Source organism: Macaca thibetana, chromosome 3, assembly GCF_024542745.1.
Source record: "Macaca thibetana thibetana isolate TM-01 chromosome 3, ASM2454274v1, whole genome shotgun sequence".
Classification (NCBI taxonomy): Eukaryota; Metazoa; Chordata; class Mammalia; order Primates; family Cercopithecidae; genus Macaca; species Macaca thibetana.
In genome coordinates this window covers 41,356,813-41,378,163 of record NC_065580.1, presented here as the reverse complement: position 1 = coordinate 41,378,163, position 21,351 = coordinate 41,356,813, and the positions used below count along the sequence as shown (strand labels likewise).

Genomic DNA, 21,351 nt, shown 5'->3' with positions numbered 1-21,351 from the left:
GCAATCAGTTGATTGCATACAATTCTTAATGTCTTAATAATTCATGTTTCATTTTAATCCAACAATTCAAGAAAGCTCCTTTAGTGCTATTTCCACAGGCTTCTTTAAGAAAGTTTCCAGGCTGAGTCACTTTGAGGCACTTGCTGATGGCTTTTGAAAAAGCTGTCCTGAGAAGAGCCACTGCCTCTTTTTCTCATCAAGTAAATGGGCAAAAGAAAAAGACTAGACCAATTTGGTGGCCATCTTGCTTCCTGAGCAGAAAGCCTTTCCAGCCCTGACACCTAATCAGCATCAGCGATTTCACCGCACACCCTGATGTGATGTTACACAAATACACCAGCTTTATGAGTGACCATCCTTTGGATCAGCGGTTCTCAGACTTCAGCATGCATCAGAATCACCCAGAGGACTTGTGGAAACATGGAATGGAACACTTTGCTTTATCCCCAGAGTTCCTGAGTTAGTTGATCTAGAGTAGGGGTTCTAAGAATTTGCATTTTTAATGAGATGAAGCTGATGATGCAGGTCTGGAAACCACACTTGGAGAACAAAAGCCTCAGATCATTCAATTTTCCTGCTTGATAATCTTCAGGGACTCTGCACTGCCTATCAGGTTAAGCACATAAATGCTTCAGCTTGGCTTTCAAAACCTCCTGGATAGAGCCCATTGGAACTCCTACTCCATCAGTCCATACCCCTGTGCCTTCATCCATTACCTCCTCACTCTGCCCAGAGCACACACAGATCCTGTGCTCTGGCTCTTTCTGATCAGAACGAACATCTCATTGCTCTATTCATTAAGGTACTCATTCTTCAAAAGACTGCAAGAATGCCACCTCTTCCCAGAAGCCATCCATAATTCATCTTCATTAGAACTCTTTTCTCTGGGCTTTACTAAAACACTTACACAAGCCAGCTCTGCATTATAATTAGTAGCTATTACCTAGCTCTCTTCCATGAGATTATATAGAAGAGTAGTTAAGAAGATGCATTTGTAGTTAGAAAGACCTGGGTCCAAACTTTGGCTTGGCACTTAATTGTGTGACACAGAACACTTTCCTTAACCATGAGCCTTAAAGCGAAATAACAACAGTACCTACTTCCAGGGATACTCATGAAGGTTAAATGACATAATCCACATAAAATACTAAATAGCATGCCTAGCAGTCAGGGCTCAGCAAACAAGGGCAACTATTTCCTAGAGGTTTTAGAACATCCTCCAATTCTTCATCATTTCTCCCGTGTCAGGTTTATGTCTCTTCACCTTGAATCTGAGTTCTGTGACTGCTTGATTAATGGAATATACAACAGCCTCCCCTTATCTATGGGGAATATGTGCCAAGACTCTAAGCGCATGCCTGAAACCACAGATGGGACCTATATACATGGTTTGGTTCAAGGCTGCAGCGTGCTATGGTCGTGCCACTGTACTCCAGCCTGGTTGACAGAGACCCCTTCTTAAAGCAAAACAAAACAAACAAACAAACAAACCACCTCTATAGTCACTGGTACAAAATAGTCATACTGCTTTGTAATTTCAAGTAACCGAAGAATGACAGGTAAATAGGAGAGACTAATAGTCACTTTGAAAAGCAAGAAATTCATGAGGCCACCACCTGCACATAAGGAGAGATCAAAAGGAGACATGGCAAAGCAGCTGCACAAAATAAAACAACTTTGAGGGAGTTGCACAAAATCCAGGGAAACCTAAGCAGGTGGGGACCAAACAAGAGAAACATGGTTATTTTTATTTTATTAGATATATTATAAATATTAATATTTTGCAAATATTTTGTATTCTTACCTTGGCCCTATTATTACACACCTCTCCACAGTGGGTCTGAGAAAAATACCATATCAGTCATGGTACATAATCATAACAGCCCAGTACTTTTCCATTGTCGCACTTATCACAAATGGAACTTATTATGGTTAGTGTTCTTTACTAGACAATAAATTTTAGAAGTACCAGGAGTATTTAGCATACACTCTCTTCCCAGTGCAACACCTGATATGATAAATATACACAGAAAATATTTACTAGGTGAATGTTGAACAGCTAAGCACTAAAAAGGCCATTGGAAGAACTAGAACAAATGCCTGATTTAATTGAGCATGAATTCACATGGAGTATAGACACAATGTCCTTAAAAAACAAAGTTTCTACCCTAACACAGAAATTGCATTAGGAACAACTATTTGCTGTCATCAGTTAGAAAATAATGCACTGTTAAGCTTGGCATGGTGGTACATGCCTGTAGTCCTAGTTACTTGGGAGGCTGAGGTAAGTGGAGCTCTTGAGCCCAGGAGTTTGAGTCCAGGTTGAGCAACATAGCAAGACCCTGTCTCTATTTAAGAAAAAAAGAAAATAAAACGGAGAAAGAAAAGAAAAAGAAGAGAGGAAATAAAGGAAAATAATGCACTCATGCTGGAGGAGATAATTTTATTTCCAATCTCTGTTAATACCCCTCCCCCCACACACAACAAATTACCTACATTTAGAGCCATCACCCAGAATTCAGAGCTTCATGGAACCATACTTTAATTAACGTCAACTGTAATTGCTTCCTCAGATTCCTTCTTTCCCTTTTACTGTCAATCTATTTCCAAAAGTGGTTAACATAATCTCCCTTAAACATTGTTTTTATCACATCTGTTTCCTACCTCAGAGCCTACAGTGAATCTCAATTGTCAACTGTCTGAAATCTAAACTTATTAAGAGTTTAACATATTCACAATATCTATTAAGAGTTTCTAAAGCTCTTCCATTAGTTGTCCTACCTACAGTCCACCAAACCAAACTCACAACTTGTTACTATTCCGATACAGGCACAAAAACACATGGAACCTCTGATGGAGCCAAGCAGACATGCTGGAAGGTTGCTTCTCAGTTACACCAGTCAAGTCTCATTATTTTGTCAAGAAACTCCAGAAGGAAGCCCAATACACTTTTGAGACTTTTTATGAAAAATGTATTCCCAGGCACTCATGGAAAGAGACTCATCAATAGAAAATAATCAACTCTTAAGTTAACTTGTAGGGATTACTTAAAAGTTTGTCTTAAAAAAGACAAATCTAACCTAATCTAAAACTAGATTCTGTTGATTCAGACTTCATGAAAGGAAACCTGAACTATCTAACAAGGCCAGTGACACATCTGCATTTTAATATATCAATTACTTAAAATACTGAACTCTTCCTAGGTAGTGCCTCTATCATGACCCTGGCTTACATAATCTACCCTCACAAATTCACTTCAACTTTTATTGATTGGAAAAAATAAAGAATTTTATAATATCAAGGAAATCCATACAACAGCCTTTCATGGAAACCAAACCAAATTTCTATTTAAGGACTCAATTTACTACCTGCTGATGTTTTGCAGATGCAAAACAAAAACAAAACAAAAAAAAACAAGATCAAATATGAAAACTAAAAGATGTACAAATTTAAAAACAAAATGCAACTATAAGAGACAGACTTAACGACTGAAATATGCAAAGATGGTCAGGGTGGAAAGAGCAGTTCCTCAGTAATTGTGTCCTCGTGTATTTCAGAAATCTCCATCACTTCCCTAAACTCAGGTCATGCGGCATTCTCACATGCACCAGCATGTTCCCTGTCATCCAGAGGATGACAGAATCATATCCCAATTACAGAAAAGTACAAGCTTTTAGTATGATAATTAATAAGAAGGACACATTAAAAACCAATGATGTTCTTCTACATTATCATTCTTGCCATTCAAAAGGATCTTAGAAACCTTCAAGGCTTTACTTCTGTTTATAATTACCTGTGCTCAATCGCAAGGGAAGAGCAAATGAATGATTAAACATAGAACACTAACAATTTCTTTGTAGCTTCAATTTCTGCGCAGCTTTTGAAATTTACAATTGATTACAGGTGTGTAGAAATGGTCTGAGACTTCATAGCAATTAAAGAATCCATAAATGACAACTTTCAGCTCTAGGAGAATGCTTAGTTTCATTAATGTTGCCTTTGGGGGAGAGACATGGTGAGGGCTAAGGTTAGGAGTCAGACAGAAAATGGCAAATATCCTATTAGCTTTACTTTCTCTGTTCCTAAAGTAGGGGTACTATCACTGATCTCAAGAGATTTCATAGGGATAAGAAATAATGCCTATGAAGTGCCTGACATATAACCAAAACCTAACAATATTAAGCCCCATTCCATCTCCACCCCCTGCTAAAACTCTAGCTTGTTGTAAACAGCAGTTAACCTCAGGATTCCCGCAAAGCATGAGCCAAATGGAATTACCCTTGTCTTGATTTTGGCTTGTTTACTGCCTAACCCACCATCATGGGATGGATGAAGGTGGCTGTAGAAAAGAAATTGTTTTAGTTTAAAATGTTAAAACCACCCTCTTCTTTTTTCATTTTTTTGTTTACTTTTAACTGGTTGTGAAGAGGTGGTTGCAAACAGAATTATTTATGCAAAATTGAAAATAATGCCACACAAAATTCAAAAATTTACATACTAAAGACCATGTTGCACACTGTATGAGCATACTGCTTTAGAACCTTGTTTCCTCTTATAATCAAAACATAGAATTCAGCATAAAGGTGGCAAAAGAAATTTCTGCAAAAACCCATGACTTGTAGCTTAGCCACTAAGTGTCAGGACGAGGTGGCTAAAATGTAACCAGAATGCCTCAAAGGAATATCTTGTATTTTCAGATCACATGGAATTCTAAAAATGAATTGCTAATTAGACTGACAGTCCCCACAATTGTGATCATGTTCAAAGTGTACAAAAATATATTCCTTGTTTCATCCTATTTGTAACCCTGATTCTATCCTGCACCAGAACAGATCAAATGGTATGTGGGAGATTGATCTGGGAAAAGCCTCATCTTTAGTTTGTGCTCCTTACATGTATCTTGATAACTTATTAATAATCAGCAGGCAGATGCTACACAGTTACTTCAGTTGCTTATTATATGGGCTAGAAATGGTGATCATAAACATTTTGCTTTCACGACCTCATCACCTAAATTTTCTAATATATGGAAAAGCAACGTTTTGCATGGTATTCTATATTTTGTTTGTTTGTTACTAATGGTAAATATTTATCAGAGAAAAAACTGACCAGAAGTAAAGAATCAAAGTTGCTCATTTCAGTGTTTGTCCTGCTGGAACAAATACAATGCTACTTAAAATTCATCAGCTATTTCTTCTTTCTGAAAACTGATTTGCTAGCAGAAACAATACGAAATCTGGTCAACACCCTTCTTCCTTTCTCTAGCATGGCACAAAAGTGTTATCTCAACAGACAGGAAAGGAAACTTAAATTAATTTATGTTTTCATAAATTCAGCTCTGCTCAGCAAATTAATTCATTCATTCATTATAATGAACAGCACAAAAAGGGTATGTTTTGGTCTATCAAATGCCTGCATTCACAGGAGAATTTTGAAATACAAAAGACTGCATGTTTTACTTAGCTGAAACCAATAAAAAGCCAGATTGTTATTCTTTTATCAGGATTTAGCAGACATGTCATATGAGGAAAACATTCACAATACTCTGTAGCATACTCTGTAGCTATTTTTAAAACTAGAGTGGTACCATTATTTTATGTAAAGTGATTGTCTTTGTTCTATGTCAAGATTCTAGCACTGAACCATACAACTATAAAGGCTTTTTTAATTTGAAAACTACGGTATTTAATTTCTGCATAAGGAACTGTAATTCAATTTTAAATAGTAAAATATGTAATACATTTTGAAAGTGTCCTGAAGTTGTTAAAATGGGCATTTTCAGAATACTTTTAGTTTAAAGGCATACTTTTTCAAGAAAATCATTGTATCATTATGCAACATATTTGAATAGAGTTTTTACATTTATTTTTAGCAAAAATAGACTTTTTCTTTTCTTTTTTTTTTTTTTTTTTTTTTTTTTGAGATGGGGTCTCGCTCTGTCACCCAGGCTGGAATGCAGTGGCTTGCTCTTGGCTCACTGCAACCTCCGCCTCCTGGGTTCAGGCAATTCTCCTGCCACGGCCTCTCAAGTAACTGGGATTACAGGTGTGTACTACCACACCTGGCTAATTTTTGTACTTTTAGTACAGATAGGGTTTCACTATGTTGACCAGGCTGGTCTCGAACTCCTGACCTCAAGTGATCCACCTGCTTCAGCTCCCCAAAGTGCTGGGATTGCAGGCGTGAGCCACCGAGCCCAGCCTGAGATACATCTTATAATCACTGGCAAATTAAATCTGCCTGTCCCAAGGCAAGGGCTCACTGTTGCACGTGGGTGGGCTCAGTTCTATAGAGAGGATGGGGGTCAACAAGCTATCATCGCAGGTGGACTGTTTGCATTAATAGCCATAAATACAGGGACCTCATCCCAAATTTGCCTGCCACCATGCCTGGCTAATATTTGTATTTTTAGTAGAGAGACAGAGTTTCACCACATTGGCCAGGCTGGTCTTGAACTCCTGACCTCAAGTGATCTGCCTGCCTCAGCCTCCCAAAGTGCTGGGATCATAGGTGTGAGTTGCCGCGCCTGGCCAATTTTAGCAAAATCAGTTTTAAAAATAGTCCTTCCTTGACTAGCATTACCTCCTTAAAGCAGCGTTTCCCAAGCAGCAGCAATGTGGTCCCCCATGGAGAGACCCTGTTGTCACAGCTGAACAGTTGCTACTGGCATCTAGTGGGTAGAGACCAAGGATGTCGCTAAATATCTTACATGTACAGGACAGCTCCCCATAAACAGCAAAAAATAAAATGTTCCCAAATATCAACAGTGCTGAGGTTGAGAAAATCTGCTTTAAAGCAAAATTACTTAAGAGCTTTAAATTTTATTTTTAATTTTGAACCCCATGAACAGCCAAGTTTTTGAAAAGGAAGATCGTTCTAGGCAAACTCAATATACTGAGTCACGGTCTGAGAAAAGTAAAACCTAGGCCTAGATGGCATTACCCAGAACACTAATTTTAAATATGTAAAGTCAAGAAATACAATTTTCTAAACAGCTACAATTTTGGCATAATACATCTTCACTTATATGTACTTCAAAGTTTATTTTTATGCCTGCTACACAGTAGGTACTCATCAAATCCTTATTGAGGAAGGAAGGAAGGAAGGAGAGAAAGATCTAACTTCCTATATCTTAGCCCAGGATATTTTGAAAGATAATATTGAAATCAGGATAGGACCCCTCCCTCTTGGACTTCGGCAGGTTGTTAATGTTTTCCCAAGTCCTCCCATCTTCCATAGTACTACAGTGTAGCCAGCTAGCCATGGTCATTTTCCAGGCTCCTATGCAACTACGAAAAGCTGCATGTCTATGAAAGGCCTCACCGATATACTGTGTGCACTCTGCAGAAGAAAGACCATACTTAGAGGAATTGCTTGCCCTTCATTTCCCATCTTTCCCCCTTACCATATATTGGGATGCAGAGCTGGCACTGATCCTGTTTCAAGCACGCTGATGAGGTTAACTCCCTAATAAGAGTTGTAAAACAAAAATAACCTGGGTTGTTGAATGACCACTTGGCATGGAGCTGACTCTCCAGCTGGGATCACTCACCTCCAGATTGTCATGTGAGAGAAATGACCTTATTTAATCTACTGTATGTTGAGTCTCTTTCTTACAGCCACTTGTACAAGGCAATTCTATAACTGAGTGTCCTGTGTTACTGGGGTGATAAATGCATTCTATCTGAAGAAATGTTAAACTGGATAATTTTTAAACATGACAATGCAAATAATAATTGAAAGTCTAGATTATATAGTTACTTTATATGAATATTAGGAGGAAGAACTGCCATGGGTTTATTATAGTCAATCTCAGTTATCCAATCTAAAAGGAAACAGGCACAGAAAAAATCTGAAGATAATTGCCAAAGGAATTCATTGTTTAAATGATATTTATGTAAACTCATGCTAATGATAGCAGGCTGGGCCCTGTAAAATGTAGGCTTAAGCACATAATTTTGACTTTTAAAATTTTATAGTTATAGCATTTTCATCTAGTTATAGCATTTTCATCATCTTGACTTTGTCTCTCTTTGACTAAGATACCTGTAAGAATACCAGTAGCAAGAGGAAAAAAGAAACAAAGGCCAGACGACTCCACAAAGTAAACAAACTTGAATCACGGATTTCTGTATGAATTGTGTACTCAGATTTTGAATAGTCAATTAAATTTAATTCAAAAGCTTCTGTGCCTATCTTGGTATTCAGAAAATGCGGCTGCTTCTCTTTGGGCACATTCTTTATTAAACTACAAAGTATTTTTCTTTGGGCTTTATCTGAATGTATCTATTTGTTCAAAGATTTATTCCTACTCTATGTGAATATGGAGGAATTGTTGACAAACTAAATATTTCCCATGAGAATCAATTAAAATATACTTCGGTTAATCAGCTTTATGCAATTCAGATTTTTCCATCAATATCGCTCTTTTAAAAAATTAATGTCTTCACTACTGTCATGCACTTTTTATACTAGGAAGTATCTATACCTTAAATATATGAAAATAGCAAAGGTACCAAGACATATATTGCAATCTCTTAACATCTTCCCCATTCCAAATTATATTTATGGATTGTTTTGAAAAGTCCGTTGCCACTAATTCAATGATATATGCAATTTTTAATAACTTGAAATCAAAGCATCAAGATAGCATAATTAAAAAAGTAAAATAGCTTCATCTGAAATATATGTTTAAAGATTTAAAATTCTAAAGAATTTGAACGTCTCACAACAAAATCATTTCTAAATGTAATAAAGTTCAGTGTACAAACTAGGTATCTTTATAATTTATATATTAAATTCAAAACTATTTACTATTTTCAGAGGAATATTAATTTTGGCTGAAAAAAAAAACCAGGATGCACTTCCTTCACAGTTGAATAGCAGCACACTGATTACCGAGTGAGGAGATTTTGATTCTTGATTTCGGAATAAATTGATCTCATAATGTAAAACAAAATTAAAATGACACTTTCACAGCCTCTCTCCTTCCCAATTTCTTTCTGGGGCATTAGTCACTCAGCTACATTCCACCACTACAGGAAAAGGCAAACAGATGACACACTGGGACCGTGAATGTCCCAGGGAACATTCAATTAGTACATCACCATGGTGAGTCTATGATGGCTACCACAGGTATGTGAAGATGACATTATTACCTATTGTAAAAAAAAACAATCATCCAAATAGAGAAATCACAATTCTGAATTTTAAACCAAAAAAGCTTTAAGATTCTCCATATACACCGCGTTCCACGTGGGAGGCTGTGTGAAAATGAACTGGAAGCTCTTATGCATGCCATATCTGTGGCCTTCGATAAGTCAGAAGTCTCCAGGCTTTTCTGTTTGATTTTATCTATACACAAAGGAGACTGGTCTTGGCCAGTGGTTCTCCACAGGAGCAGTACCCTAGGATGTGTTTTGGAAACAGACTAGCATTTTTTATTTTCGCAGTGATGGGCACTTAGGGGAGGCACGGCAAAGATGTGGTTCCTTTCCACACATTAAAGGAACTGTGCTGTGTTCTCTGTCACGTTCAAATATTTCTCTGTTCATTCCTTTCACTTGAACCTTCTAGATGACCAGGTTAGAGAGTAACTCCTTTCTACTTATTAAACAAGTCAATTTAATTTTTAACAAACTGAATTTTCCAGGGATTCAACTCCTGTGTATGTGTGTGCTTTTGTTTGCCACTTTACTAAGTCATTCACCATTTCAGAAAATCACCTCGCCCACCACAAATCTGCTGACTCAGAGTAAACAACATAGCAGGATGGGATCAGGATTCTTTTGCAACTATTATATTCACGTCAATGCCATGAATAGGTTCAAATAGCCACGTGTTTGTTTTATCATGTCTTTCAGTACAGTCATGTCTGAGCATTTATATATTGAGCATATCATATTTTATTTTAACTATTTTCCTGTTATCTTTGTACTGGTTTTAACAGAACCTACTTATACATGCAATTCTCCACAAATTTCATTGCAGGATAGTAAGAAGGTGATAAAATATTTTATGAAAAGGAGACATCACATCTGATAGGGAGGCAAAACACTGACCTACGACATCATCTAAGGCTCCTCGTAATTCTAACATTTCTTGATTCTGTGAAAAATGTCCACTCAGCAAGTGCTGATTATTAGCAAGCTTTTACCTCTACTCTTACATTTCAACATTTCCAAGTATTGCAATTAAATTAAAAAGAGAAATACCTGTGGTCGCTAAGGTGATACATAAAAACACCGACTTCATTAAACGTTCAAACATTGATGTTAGTGGGGAATTCCATAGTGCTGATGCCTTTAACAGGTTAACACAGGACCAAAAAAAAAAAAAAATATCTAAGGCACAGTTGGAGCCCTTCACTTCTATCTGACCACAAGAGGCTATACTACTGGCCTCAGCAGCTGACTATGCCCTTGTTCTGTCCTTGGGCTAAGGGGCACATATGTTAGTTATATGCTGCCTCAGCATCTCTCCCAAAAATTTCATTCAGGAAAATATACATCTGCCAGTAACAAGATGTTCTAAATGTGGAACAGGATGAACATAACCAAACTGCAAATGTCTACTTAGAAGCACTTGTCATTCAAAAGGCAACACCTTCAACTCAATATTGGCTTGCCGACAGTACAACTATACTACCATTTTTCTGTGGCAATTTGTTCCTGCAATCAAATTGAGGGATAATCATTACATCTGCTATGCCAACTTCTGGTTTATGAAAATACATTGAAGACACGACTTCAGGAGCTATCTCTTCTTCCCACACAACTGAGTTCTCCCCATGTCTACCTTTTCCATTATTATGTCTGACCATCCAGCACTACCACCTCTCTCCTCTACCATATAAGCTCCTGTCACAGGCAACGATGTGTTAACATTCCACAGATTTTCATACGTACATGAAATTAAACTTACCAAGACAATGTTTGGGGAAACAATTCCCTGGTGAAATAAGATAAACCCATACCTAATAAATATAGCCTTCTTGGTCAAATGACCAAGAGCCAAAAAGATAACTAATTACATACAAACTATTAAACAGAAAAGAGGGACAAAAACAAGCACCAAATTCTGTTTGATCTACATACCAAAACAAAAGCAAGATCCAGAACATTCAATTGGAAAACTGCATCAAGAAAGTCTAATAACCATTGTTTTTTCAAAAAGAAAATTTTATTGAGGCATTTAAGTAATAAATTCTTTGTAAGCAATTACAGAAATATTTCAAAATTACTGAAAGATCAAAAAAATTAACACTTTGAAGGTATGGATAAACATTTACTTTTTAACTCATGAGTTTCTAAAAATAAAATAATAATTTTTATAGGAAGAAAAAATATATATTACCAGCAATCTTTTTTTATAAACCTCAACTTTTCCTCACTGCCCTCACATACATGTAGGATACCAAATCAGCAATTTTCTGAAAATGCGTGTTTCTAACCAAATAAACATGTGAAACATAAAAGGATTTCTGAACGAGTACAGCTGACTCCTCAAGTTTCCCACATTACACAGTCTACTCTCAGCTCCCAGCATTTCAATGACCATCTGACTTCAGTGTTTGTTTGGGCTTATAAAGGTTATGGGTTAGTGCTTGGGGTGAAGAGCACATTTTGACCTGATGTAACATTTTATATCTACTTGATTCAAAAATTAAGAAAAAGAAGGTTTGCCAATGGCTCTTTGAAAAAAGCAGATGACCCAGCATGGAGACCCAGTCCTGTGTCGTTCTTACCCGCAGGGCCTCGATGACGAGGTCTCTGGCCTCCAGCTCCCCTTCCATCACGCTGAGGAGCATCCGCAGCTCGGATTTACTGAGAGTATCCACGTCAAACTCTTTTTTCTGTAACACATAAAAAAACAAGGCAATGAAAAATCTTTTCCTAAGGAAGACACACACATCCTAAGAGTTATGCAATGGATCATTTTTATCCCAGTGGCTCAGCAGATCCAAGAGGCACTGGGGTACTATTTGCAGCAGACAATCTATGCCATGACCTTCTAGGAGGAGAGGTAAAAACTATAACGCCAGTCTCTCAACTCTCCTCTCCAAGGAGCTATAGTTCCCCAGCCTGCCTGCACACCCAGACTCAAAATCTCTCCAAATCACACAGCACAAATTTAAAGTCCCTGGAGTCTGAAGCAAAACATGTCTGGTATATCTTGGGGGAGTAGGGGAGTTTCAAGAGAAGCAAAGAAAGCATGGATGTATTCCTAGAAGGGCCCCAACATAAAGACTCCTGGGAGGTTTTTATAAATTCCAGAACATCCAATAATAATAGGTCATGTTTACACACTCTGCAGCAGAGGCCACCAGCTGGCAGCCAAATCTGGCCTACAGATGTGTGTTACTTGGGTCACAAAGTGGGTTTGTCGTCGTTGTTGTTTTTCATTTAGCCAACATTTAAAAAATCTTAAGATGTCACCAAAAAATCCAGATCCCTGGCTTGTCTTCAAATGTCAGATGACTGGGTAACTCCAGATTCATATTTCCTCATGGCAATAATGCACAGAGCCAGGAAATAGCTGCCCCTTTAGAAGGAACACATTCCTCATGTTGCCAACCCTCCCCCACCAACACATACACACACACACACACACACAGAGTACAGGCACACACACTTTTAAGAAACCAGGACTGTCACTCATATGTGGTCATCTGGGCGGACAAAGTCCGGTGAGTTTGGAACCCCTGCTGTTTGGTTATCAAAGTGCCTTCTTATGAACGCCTCTGTAGCTTCTTGGCAGGCCTGGGAGGGAGCTGAGACTGGAATAAGTGAGACTTCCAGGGACCTAGCTACAGCTTGAAGTCAGCACCAGGGCCCTAGGTGTGTGTGGGGGGGAGGTGGGGGGAAGGGAGGGGGTCATAATTTCTCACACAAGGTTCTTCCAGCCCTTTTGTCTTCTCTAGTAGATTTCTTTCCTGAGCGACTGCATCCAACCTCTTAAGGCTTTAAATTTCATAGGTATACCACTGACTCTCGATTCTTTTGTCTTCCACTCCAACCTCCTTCCTCACAGCAACTTTTACAAGTAGGTTCTCCGGCATTCATTTTAGAGATAAAGCTGAGAGTGAGTTCACAGTCAGCCTGGGTGAGTCCAAAGCCTGAGCTCCTTCCACCGGGCACACTCTGCTCCTCCCTTCTGTACACAGACTCATTTGACAAGCCCAGTCACCATCATAGAGAAGGGTAACACAACATTTATCCCCAAATCTGTCTGTACACTCACCCTCAGAAGCCATTGTTCAAAACATGCCAGAATATTACTTCACACTTGCATAGCACCCAATGGCTTCCAAAGTAGTCTCAAAGAATTGACTAATTTACACCATATTGCCATCTCCATTTTTAAAATTGAAACTCAGAAAAGTCAGATAATATATGCAGAGCATGCAACCAGTAAATGGTAAAACGAGGATACATGACCAAATGCCATGACTTATCTTCACACTTTACCAGCATGGCACCAACATTCTAGAATAAGCTCTTTGAGATGAGATAAAAATGGTACCATCCTATCAATCAGCCAACATAAACACTGGGCTATTTCTGTGAAGACACAAAAGTATACATAGTAAAGACAATAAATGATTTCAGAGGCTTTCAAACAGGCATGACCAGAACGGTAACATTTAAGTTTCAAAAGAATCTTCTGGAAAGAGATATGATGGTACAAAGGGGAAAGAGACTAGAGCTAGGGGGTTCTCTCAAGAAAGATTTTAAAAGGATCTCTCTCTTAAAATTATTTCTTTTTGCATACACACTAGACAGAGAAGTTATTTGGAAAGGTAAGGGCTAAGGATAAAGAGAAGAGGAAAACCTATAGCAAGCATAAATCATGTATAGTTCTCAGGGATTCCTACTTCAAAGATTTCTTAGAGATGCTCCCTATGAATAGTAAAATCCAATGTACCAAGTCCCAATCTCTGCTCCCACTACACAGTAGTGTCCATAAAGTCTTATAAACCAATTGTTCTCAAACTTTGGCATGCATAAGAATCACCTTAAGACCTTGTGAAAAAACAGGCTGCGGTGCTCCACCCCTGGAGATTGTGATTCAGTGAGTCTGAGGTGGGGCTGTGAATGTGCCCCTCTAACAAGCTCCTGCTGATGTTGCTGGTCCACAGACTACATGCTGAGGAGCACTTCTATAACTCATGCCATCCTCTGTTTTCTCATCTGTATAATGGAAATCCTAACATCTACCCTGCATTCTTGTGAGGATTAAACAAGAACATATCAATGAAGTAAGTGCCAAATGAAGGCAGGAGGTTGTTATTATTAACCCAGATGTTTCATGTAGAGAGGAGTAGGGTATTGGCCAGGAGCCTATTTCTTTGAAAATCTACCAGCCCAAGTCCAATAAACTCAGTTTATTGGCTATGATGAAAGACAGGCTCTTTTATCCTGGTTTTTCCCACTGAGATGGGAGAGTAAGCTGCAATTCTTATGTGCTTTAGAGGGTAATGTTTTATTAATGATGCTGCTGGTTGCTCTAAAGATTTTAATTAATTGTATATTTTATTGTCCTGCTTCTCCAAAGCTTTATAAGCAAAGTGCTCCATTTTAAAAACTAATAAATTATGAAAGACATTGCCAAGATCCTGATTCATATTAGAGTCAGGAGAGCCTGCCCCGCTTCCATCAGCAGCAGCAACACATGTGACCTACAGCCAAAACTTCTGTTTTTCTATACGCGACCATCAATAAAGAGGGAAATTCATTAAAATAAAAAACATTGGTACAAGGGTTCTTGCTAAACCATAGATTATGTCACACAGAATGTTAAAAAATAAATCTGTCTCCCATCACAACGTATGAAGTGATGTACTGTTTGAAACATACAGTGCATCTGTCTGCTTGTCTGTCTTCTCTCTCTGTCTCCACCCCCATTTCTCCGCTACTAGTCATAGTAAAATTTCTCTACTAATTCCTGGCCTTTCATAGTGCAAATATTGTAATAATATTTTCAAATCGTCAACACCTTTCATTTCCACTCTATTCTGGCAAAACAAGGTAAAAACAAAGTACTGTGCATGAAAAGATGCTGGAGATCTTAAGACTCCAAGTATTTTATAAATAAATATAAAGCACTTTAGTATTTTTAGAAAAATAACCTCAGAAGCAAAAATTCTAACAAAAAAACTGTATTTTTGTTAGAATATATATATATACACACATATATATGAATGAAGTGGCATGTTAGATGCATATGGTACAAAAGTACTTATAGAAAAAATATTAAAGTTTCTTGGTTTAAGAGCCAAACGAATTAAGTCATATGTTTATAAAAGACTGCACTGATAATCTAATTTTCAAATTGGATAGAAGACAGGACAGATCCAAATGCTGCCACTCACACAAAAAATTAAGGTCTCTGTCATGGCACTCATGAAAACATGACTCCCAAATCCCCATCTCCCCCCAGAAAATAACTAGAGCAGACATGTTCACAGACCGAGGTTTACTATTGAACTTGCCTTTGCCAATTAAAAAAGAAAAATCCAGTTCTTATTTTTTAGTGATGAAAAGAAGCTAAAAACAAAATAAAACCAGATCTGTGCCAGGCACGGTGGCTCACGCCTGTAATCCTAGCACTTTGGGAGGCCAAGGCCGGCGGATTGCCTGAGCTCAGGAGTTCAAGAACAGCCTGGGCAACACGGTGAAACCCCATCTCTACTGAAATTAAAAAAAAAAAAATTAAAAATTAAAAATTAGCCAGGCGTGGCAGCGTGCATCTGTAGTCCCAGCTACCCTGGAGGCTGAGGTGGGAGAATTGTTTGAACCCAGGAGGCAGAGGTTGCAGTGAGCAGAGATTGTGCCACTCCAGCCTGATGACAGAACAAGACTCCATCTCCAAAGAAGAAAAAACAAAACAAAACAAAAACACAGATTTCAACTCCACAGGTCACTCTTCCGCCTGTTACATTTGCCAGGAAAAGCATTCCAGAAAAAACACTTAACACCTGGTTTTAAAAATCTGACATGGCAGCTTCAACCAATCCAGAATCTGGTCATCAAATACAAAGTATGTGATGTTTGGGATATAAGTCACATATATTAATTTATTGTATGTTAATCTATTGTATATTATAATTTATTATAATTTATTTAAAATTTAAAATTATACTCATATAATTATATATAATATATATATATGATATATTATGTATAAATTAGAAAGGAGAAATAATCCCAAACTCAACTGTTCAACACTGTAGTTTTGAACAGCTCTGAATTACTTGGGGCAAGTGTGGGGAGAGCATTCTTGAGGATTTTTTCTCATACAGGCTGAGAGAGAGAGAAAGAGACAGAATAGACAAAACAGACCCTGGCTGAATCAAGCCATCTTGAATTTCCAGAATTGAACACAGGCCAATACCAAGTTTGCCCCTCCCCAAATCTAAAACACTAGGTTTATGTGGGGAATTCAGTAGACACGGCTAAATATTAATAGAAAAGTCTTACCCATATCGTTTTAGAATTAGTGGAACCAACCAACATTGACTGGTTATCAGAATGCCTTCAGGAGACATTATGAGCCACGGTGGCAGAGACACCCCTCAGATCTTTCCTCAAATACATCCGTCCTATCAGGGTTGCTGGGGGATATGTTGGTAACTAAATACAAACTCAGGCACTTTATCTGGCTCTTCCCAGCAACACCAAGAGCCTCTCCTTCAGTTTAATATCCAGCAGGTTGTGCCTATTTTCCATCAGTAAGCTTTACATAGGAGAAAGCAGGCAGACTGGAAGGTGGGGTGATGAGTGATGTGGTAGGAAACAATCAGCAAAGTAGGGCAAATCAGTTCATCTGTTTGAATCTCAGGTTTTCCATCAGTAAAAATAAGGATGCTGGAGTAAGTGATCTCTTAAATCTCCTCCAGCCCCTAAATGTCCTGATTTCATAAGTACCATCAGGGTAACTGGATTACTGGACTGAGGAAATTTATTTAGGTCATTTCCTGAGTCTAAAAGCCTTTGTGAGGTACTTGAGGAAACTGATTTTGCCTCTTTGCTCAGAAGTTACAGAAATGTATTTTCCTCCTAGTTTAATAGTGCATGCTAATAATAATGCATTTAGAACTTTGTATGTAAGCAAGCTTTATGCTTTGGGGATGAATAAGGGCTATCAAGAAGTAAAAGCAATGAAATCATCTTGAAAGTTCACCATCACAATGCAAAGGCTGTATCACCGACATGCAAAAAATTAAATCCACCTCTCTAGGTACACAAGAACATGCACTATGTTAGGAATTCAGCTAATTATAAGGATTTTCATGAAGAAAAGTACATACTTCTCAATATCTCAAACTATTTTCAAATCTCTGAAGTTACTTCTTGCCTTGAGATTATCTTCCTGGTTTCTCTCTCTTCAAGGAGGAAAGAATTTTTGTGATGGGGTTGCCTACTTCTGATGCTGCTCTTCCTAAGAGAATGGATTCTCCTCTGATTCATCTGGGTACTATCTTTCTTCAGCACATAGCTCAAACCCCACTTCTGAATGCCTTTCCAGACTCCAGAAATCTCTTGTTCTCTCCATTCAGTCTTAAAATCTGTTCTATTACTTCACTTGGCGGTTAATCATGTCCAGCTTTGTGCATTTCCTCATAGTAAACTTATTATCTCTATTAACTCTATTTTCTCACCCCTACTAGATGTGTCAGGACAGTAAGAATATTACTTCTTCACTTATTTTATCCAACGTGCTCCCCCTGCCCCAACCCACCATATACACTTTGGGTATAAAATGTGTACTGCACACAGTATGCAAACAAAGTGTGCAAAGGATGTCTCAGGTACATCCATCTTACTAAGATACAATGTTTCAGCCCAGTCTAGGTGCAACTAAGTAACTGTATTAGATCATTGACTCAGCGTTTCAAAAATCATCTAGAGTAACCTAAACTAGGGAAGCTGCTTGATGTTCTGCTTTAAAACAACATATAGCACAGAGAACATGGGGTCTATTTGGTGTCAGTTCTCCAAGGTCATGCACCTCAAATCAACCACACTGTCTGGGGTCTTCCATGCAAGACAAGAAATTCAATGTATTGAAAGGAGGTAATACTGACAAGGAAATAATGTCAGGAAGGAAACCTGGTAATGGATGTGACTAATTTTAGCTAAGAGAAAGCTGGAAAGAATGGCAGAAAAGTGGCTCAGTCAGGGGTGACAGCCTCTGATAATTAAGCCCAGCTACCTCCCTTTTCCTCCTTTCAGATCTCCCTGCAGTCTCTATTTCCTCCTTAGGGGAAAAAAAAGGACCATACCTCAAACAATACAAACATCTATTTTCACTCTAACTCAGTTTTTCGATGATACATCAGCCCGACATGGGACATGGATCAGCTCCACGGGCAAGCAGACATTCAGATGTAATAACCATCCTTTAGGAAGCTTACAATGCATTAAAGAATAGTCTTGATTATCTGTAGGTGGCAAATGTCTGCATGCTGATTTTCAAATGAAGAGGCTGGGCCAAATTAACAGGCAGGCCTTTGGAACCATCTTGTCTTTTCAATGAAATATAAAAATGTCAAAACCAAATCATTTGCAAACAAGTATCCACTCCACATAGCAATGTTACCTTGACTACACTACCTTTACTATAACCTTTTAAAATGATCTCCAACATATTAGTTGGTTACTAACAATTTATTTAAACAGAGTATCTCCCCCTACTCTAAAATCAGGATTTATATATGGAAGGCATCATACTGTACACAGCATTAATAATATGATCTCATTATTTGTGTAAGTTATTTAAAACATTAAAATTTTAAAAATCTTTCAATATCAATATCATCATCCTCTCTTGTACCTGTCCTCTGATTCTTTACCTAACTACCAAGAGAAAAGACAAATCTCTTTTTCCACGTTATACAAGCTTTGCAAAGGAGCACCAACAGAGAACAATGTAATCAAGTGTGTTCAAATAAAGTATCCTTCTAAAGCAATACTCAGACAGGCTTCGGTGGCAAAGTAAATGGAGCTGGGGGATATTGCTCCATCCTTCCTAGGCACATTCAATGCTGAAATTCCACTTCCACATTTCTGTGCAATTGCAGACTATTCTAAAGCCTTGCCTGACCTCCTTTTTCCTGCCCAATCTTTCCTTTTATTCCCTCTTCCTGTTTCCAAACTTCCCCACATTTCTCTTAATCCCCTATCAATCATCTTCTCTCTCCTCCACACCCCAATGGGTGATGTGGCCTTGACTCTATTATTGGAAGGATGCAGGATGGCAGGGGTGCAGCCTCAATCATCATTTTGAAAAGAGAGAATCCAAAGAGAAAACTAATAGTGTTGCAAATTAAACTTTTAAAAAACCTCTATAACGAATCTAAGAAGTCATTAAGAAAAGCAGCTTGGAAAGGGGCAGTATTAAGATGAAAATTTTTACAAATAAGAATTAGGGTCATCTTTTTGGATCAAGATCCATAATGTCTATAATGTTAATTATTACAAGTCACAGGCCAATAGTTTCACTATAAGCTAGCTGGTAACACACAAAGTGAGTTTTCCAATTAGCCACTCAACATTAAGTTTTATGACACAACTTCTTGGTGAGCTTCCTTTCATTTTGTTCATTCAGTGAATATTTGTGGAGCACTTACCATGTGCCTGGCATTGTGCTAAGCACCTTTGCTTTCCTTTACAAGCTTCACACAACTCTCCTCAGAGGTGGAGGCTGCTCTCTCCCAGCCACAGCCTTGCTGCCCACATGATCAACATTAGATATTTGTAAATGTCTAAGTACCAAGGCTGTGAAACATTTTCTCACCTCATAAAGTTATGTGAAACACACAAGGATAGAACCAACTGGCAATCTAGCCTAGGCATGGATTCAGTCACTGAGGACAATTGTTCTCTAAACAAAATTGTTCCTGTGAGAAATACAATAACAAAGACAGCAACGACAATAATAATCAAGTCCAAAAACTGGGGCAAACAGAAATCTACAACCTATTATTTAAGAAGAAGAAGAAAAAAAAAGAGTGAAATGCAGGACACTGGAAACAGTTATAGTCTCATCTTTGGAAAAATATTCCAGTCAATTTCCTCAACTTCCAAGCTATTTTTCTGAACCATATAACTGCGACCAGAATGGGAACCTCTTCGCTCATCGCTGAAAGCCCTTCGCGTGTGTCTCCCTAGGATATGGCCACATTCACACACTCCTTCCTGCAGTGCTGGTCCGAATCCTCCTTCAATCTCAAGGCCTACCTCAAATGTCATCCTTCTATGGAATTTTCTAGATCCATCCACTAGGAACCCTCTCTATGACTGTCTCTCTCCAAACTTCTAATGCAAAATCATTTGTGCCTCTCATGACACCATCATCTCCAATTTGATTCCTTGGCACATGGCAGTTTCTATCACTGGAATGTATTACTTTAGCACAGCAAAGATGACATTCATGATGCCTGTATCTCAGTAAGTGTTCAGTAATGTGTGTTAAATCTATGTTATTTCCTATTTAAAAATTAAGCTACAAAACTTTCAACATTCTATAGCTGCCATATAACTATAATTTAGTTTAAAAAAACACTTAGTGAAATTGGCTACGAAAGATCTTTCCAGTGCATTTACATGCAATACTGTCACCTGGAAAACAAAACTTTCAAGTTGCCAGCTGTTAATTTGTTTAACATCACTGTTGTGCATTTTAAATCACTGTCCAAGTTTTTCTTTGTCACTGTCACCATGACAACAAATTTTATACCTTTTTGCATATTAGCTGCTCCAGAAAAGCTCAGAATGACAAGAATGTTGGTTGGCTTCCCAAATATAGCTCTCAAAAGATCTCCATTTTCCTTTCACTCCAGAATTCTTTGGTGACAATAAAAAGCATGAAGATTTCTGTTTTCCATACTGCCTTATCCATTAGGAGTTATTTTCAGAGTAGAAACAGCAATATGGCCTATAAAAGTCATCACATTTGGCCAGGGCACTGAAAATAACCCAGGTTTCCCGGCATGGTTCACAGCAAAGACTATTAATATGATCCTATTGAATAATGTAGCTGTTACCCAGCCTTAAACTTGGGATGCTTTCAGGATTTAAACAGCTAAGAATGAGGATCACAAACTAAATTTAAAACATTCCACTAAAAATGATATTAAACTGAAAACTATAAATTAAGCTTGTCTCTAAGCAACAATCTAAATAGTCAAAGCTTACTGAAAACACTCACTTTCAAAAATAGCCTACTGCTTCAGAGCTTCCATTGACTCCTTACTGCCAAATGTATACATAAAAATCACAATATGTAAACCAACTTGAAATTCAACAAATCTCCAAAATGCAAAGTGAATTGTTCACTAAAATAAAA

General features: G+C 37.9%; 2 protein-coding genes across 5 annotated transcripts in view; one reads left to right on the top strand and one right to left on the bottom strand.

Annotated features, from left to right (window-relative positions):
- Nucleotides 1-21,351, top strand: part of LSM8 (LSM8 homolog, U6 small nuclear RNA associated) — a 765,242-nt gene that overhangs the window by 426,323 nt on the left and 317,568 nt on the right. The gene's annotated exons all lie outside the window — the stretch shown is intronic.
- CTTNBP2 (cortactin binding protein 2) overlaps nt 1-21,351 on the bottom strand; it is a 162,020-nt gene that overhangs the window by 138,343 nt on the left and 2,326 nt on the right. For all 4 annotated transcript variants that reach the window (XM_050785103.1, XM_050785100.1, XM_050785101.1 and 1 more), the window contains exon 2: nt 11,747-11,854. In XM_050785103.1, the coding sequence (XP_050641060.1) occupies nt 11,747-11,854 (108 nt within the window). The remainder of the gene's footprint in view (nt 1-11,746; nt 11,855-21,351) is intronic.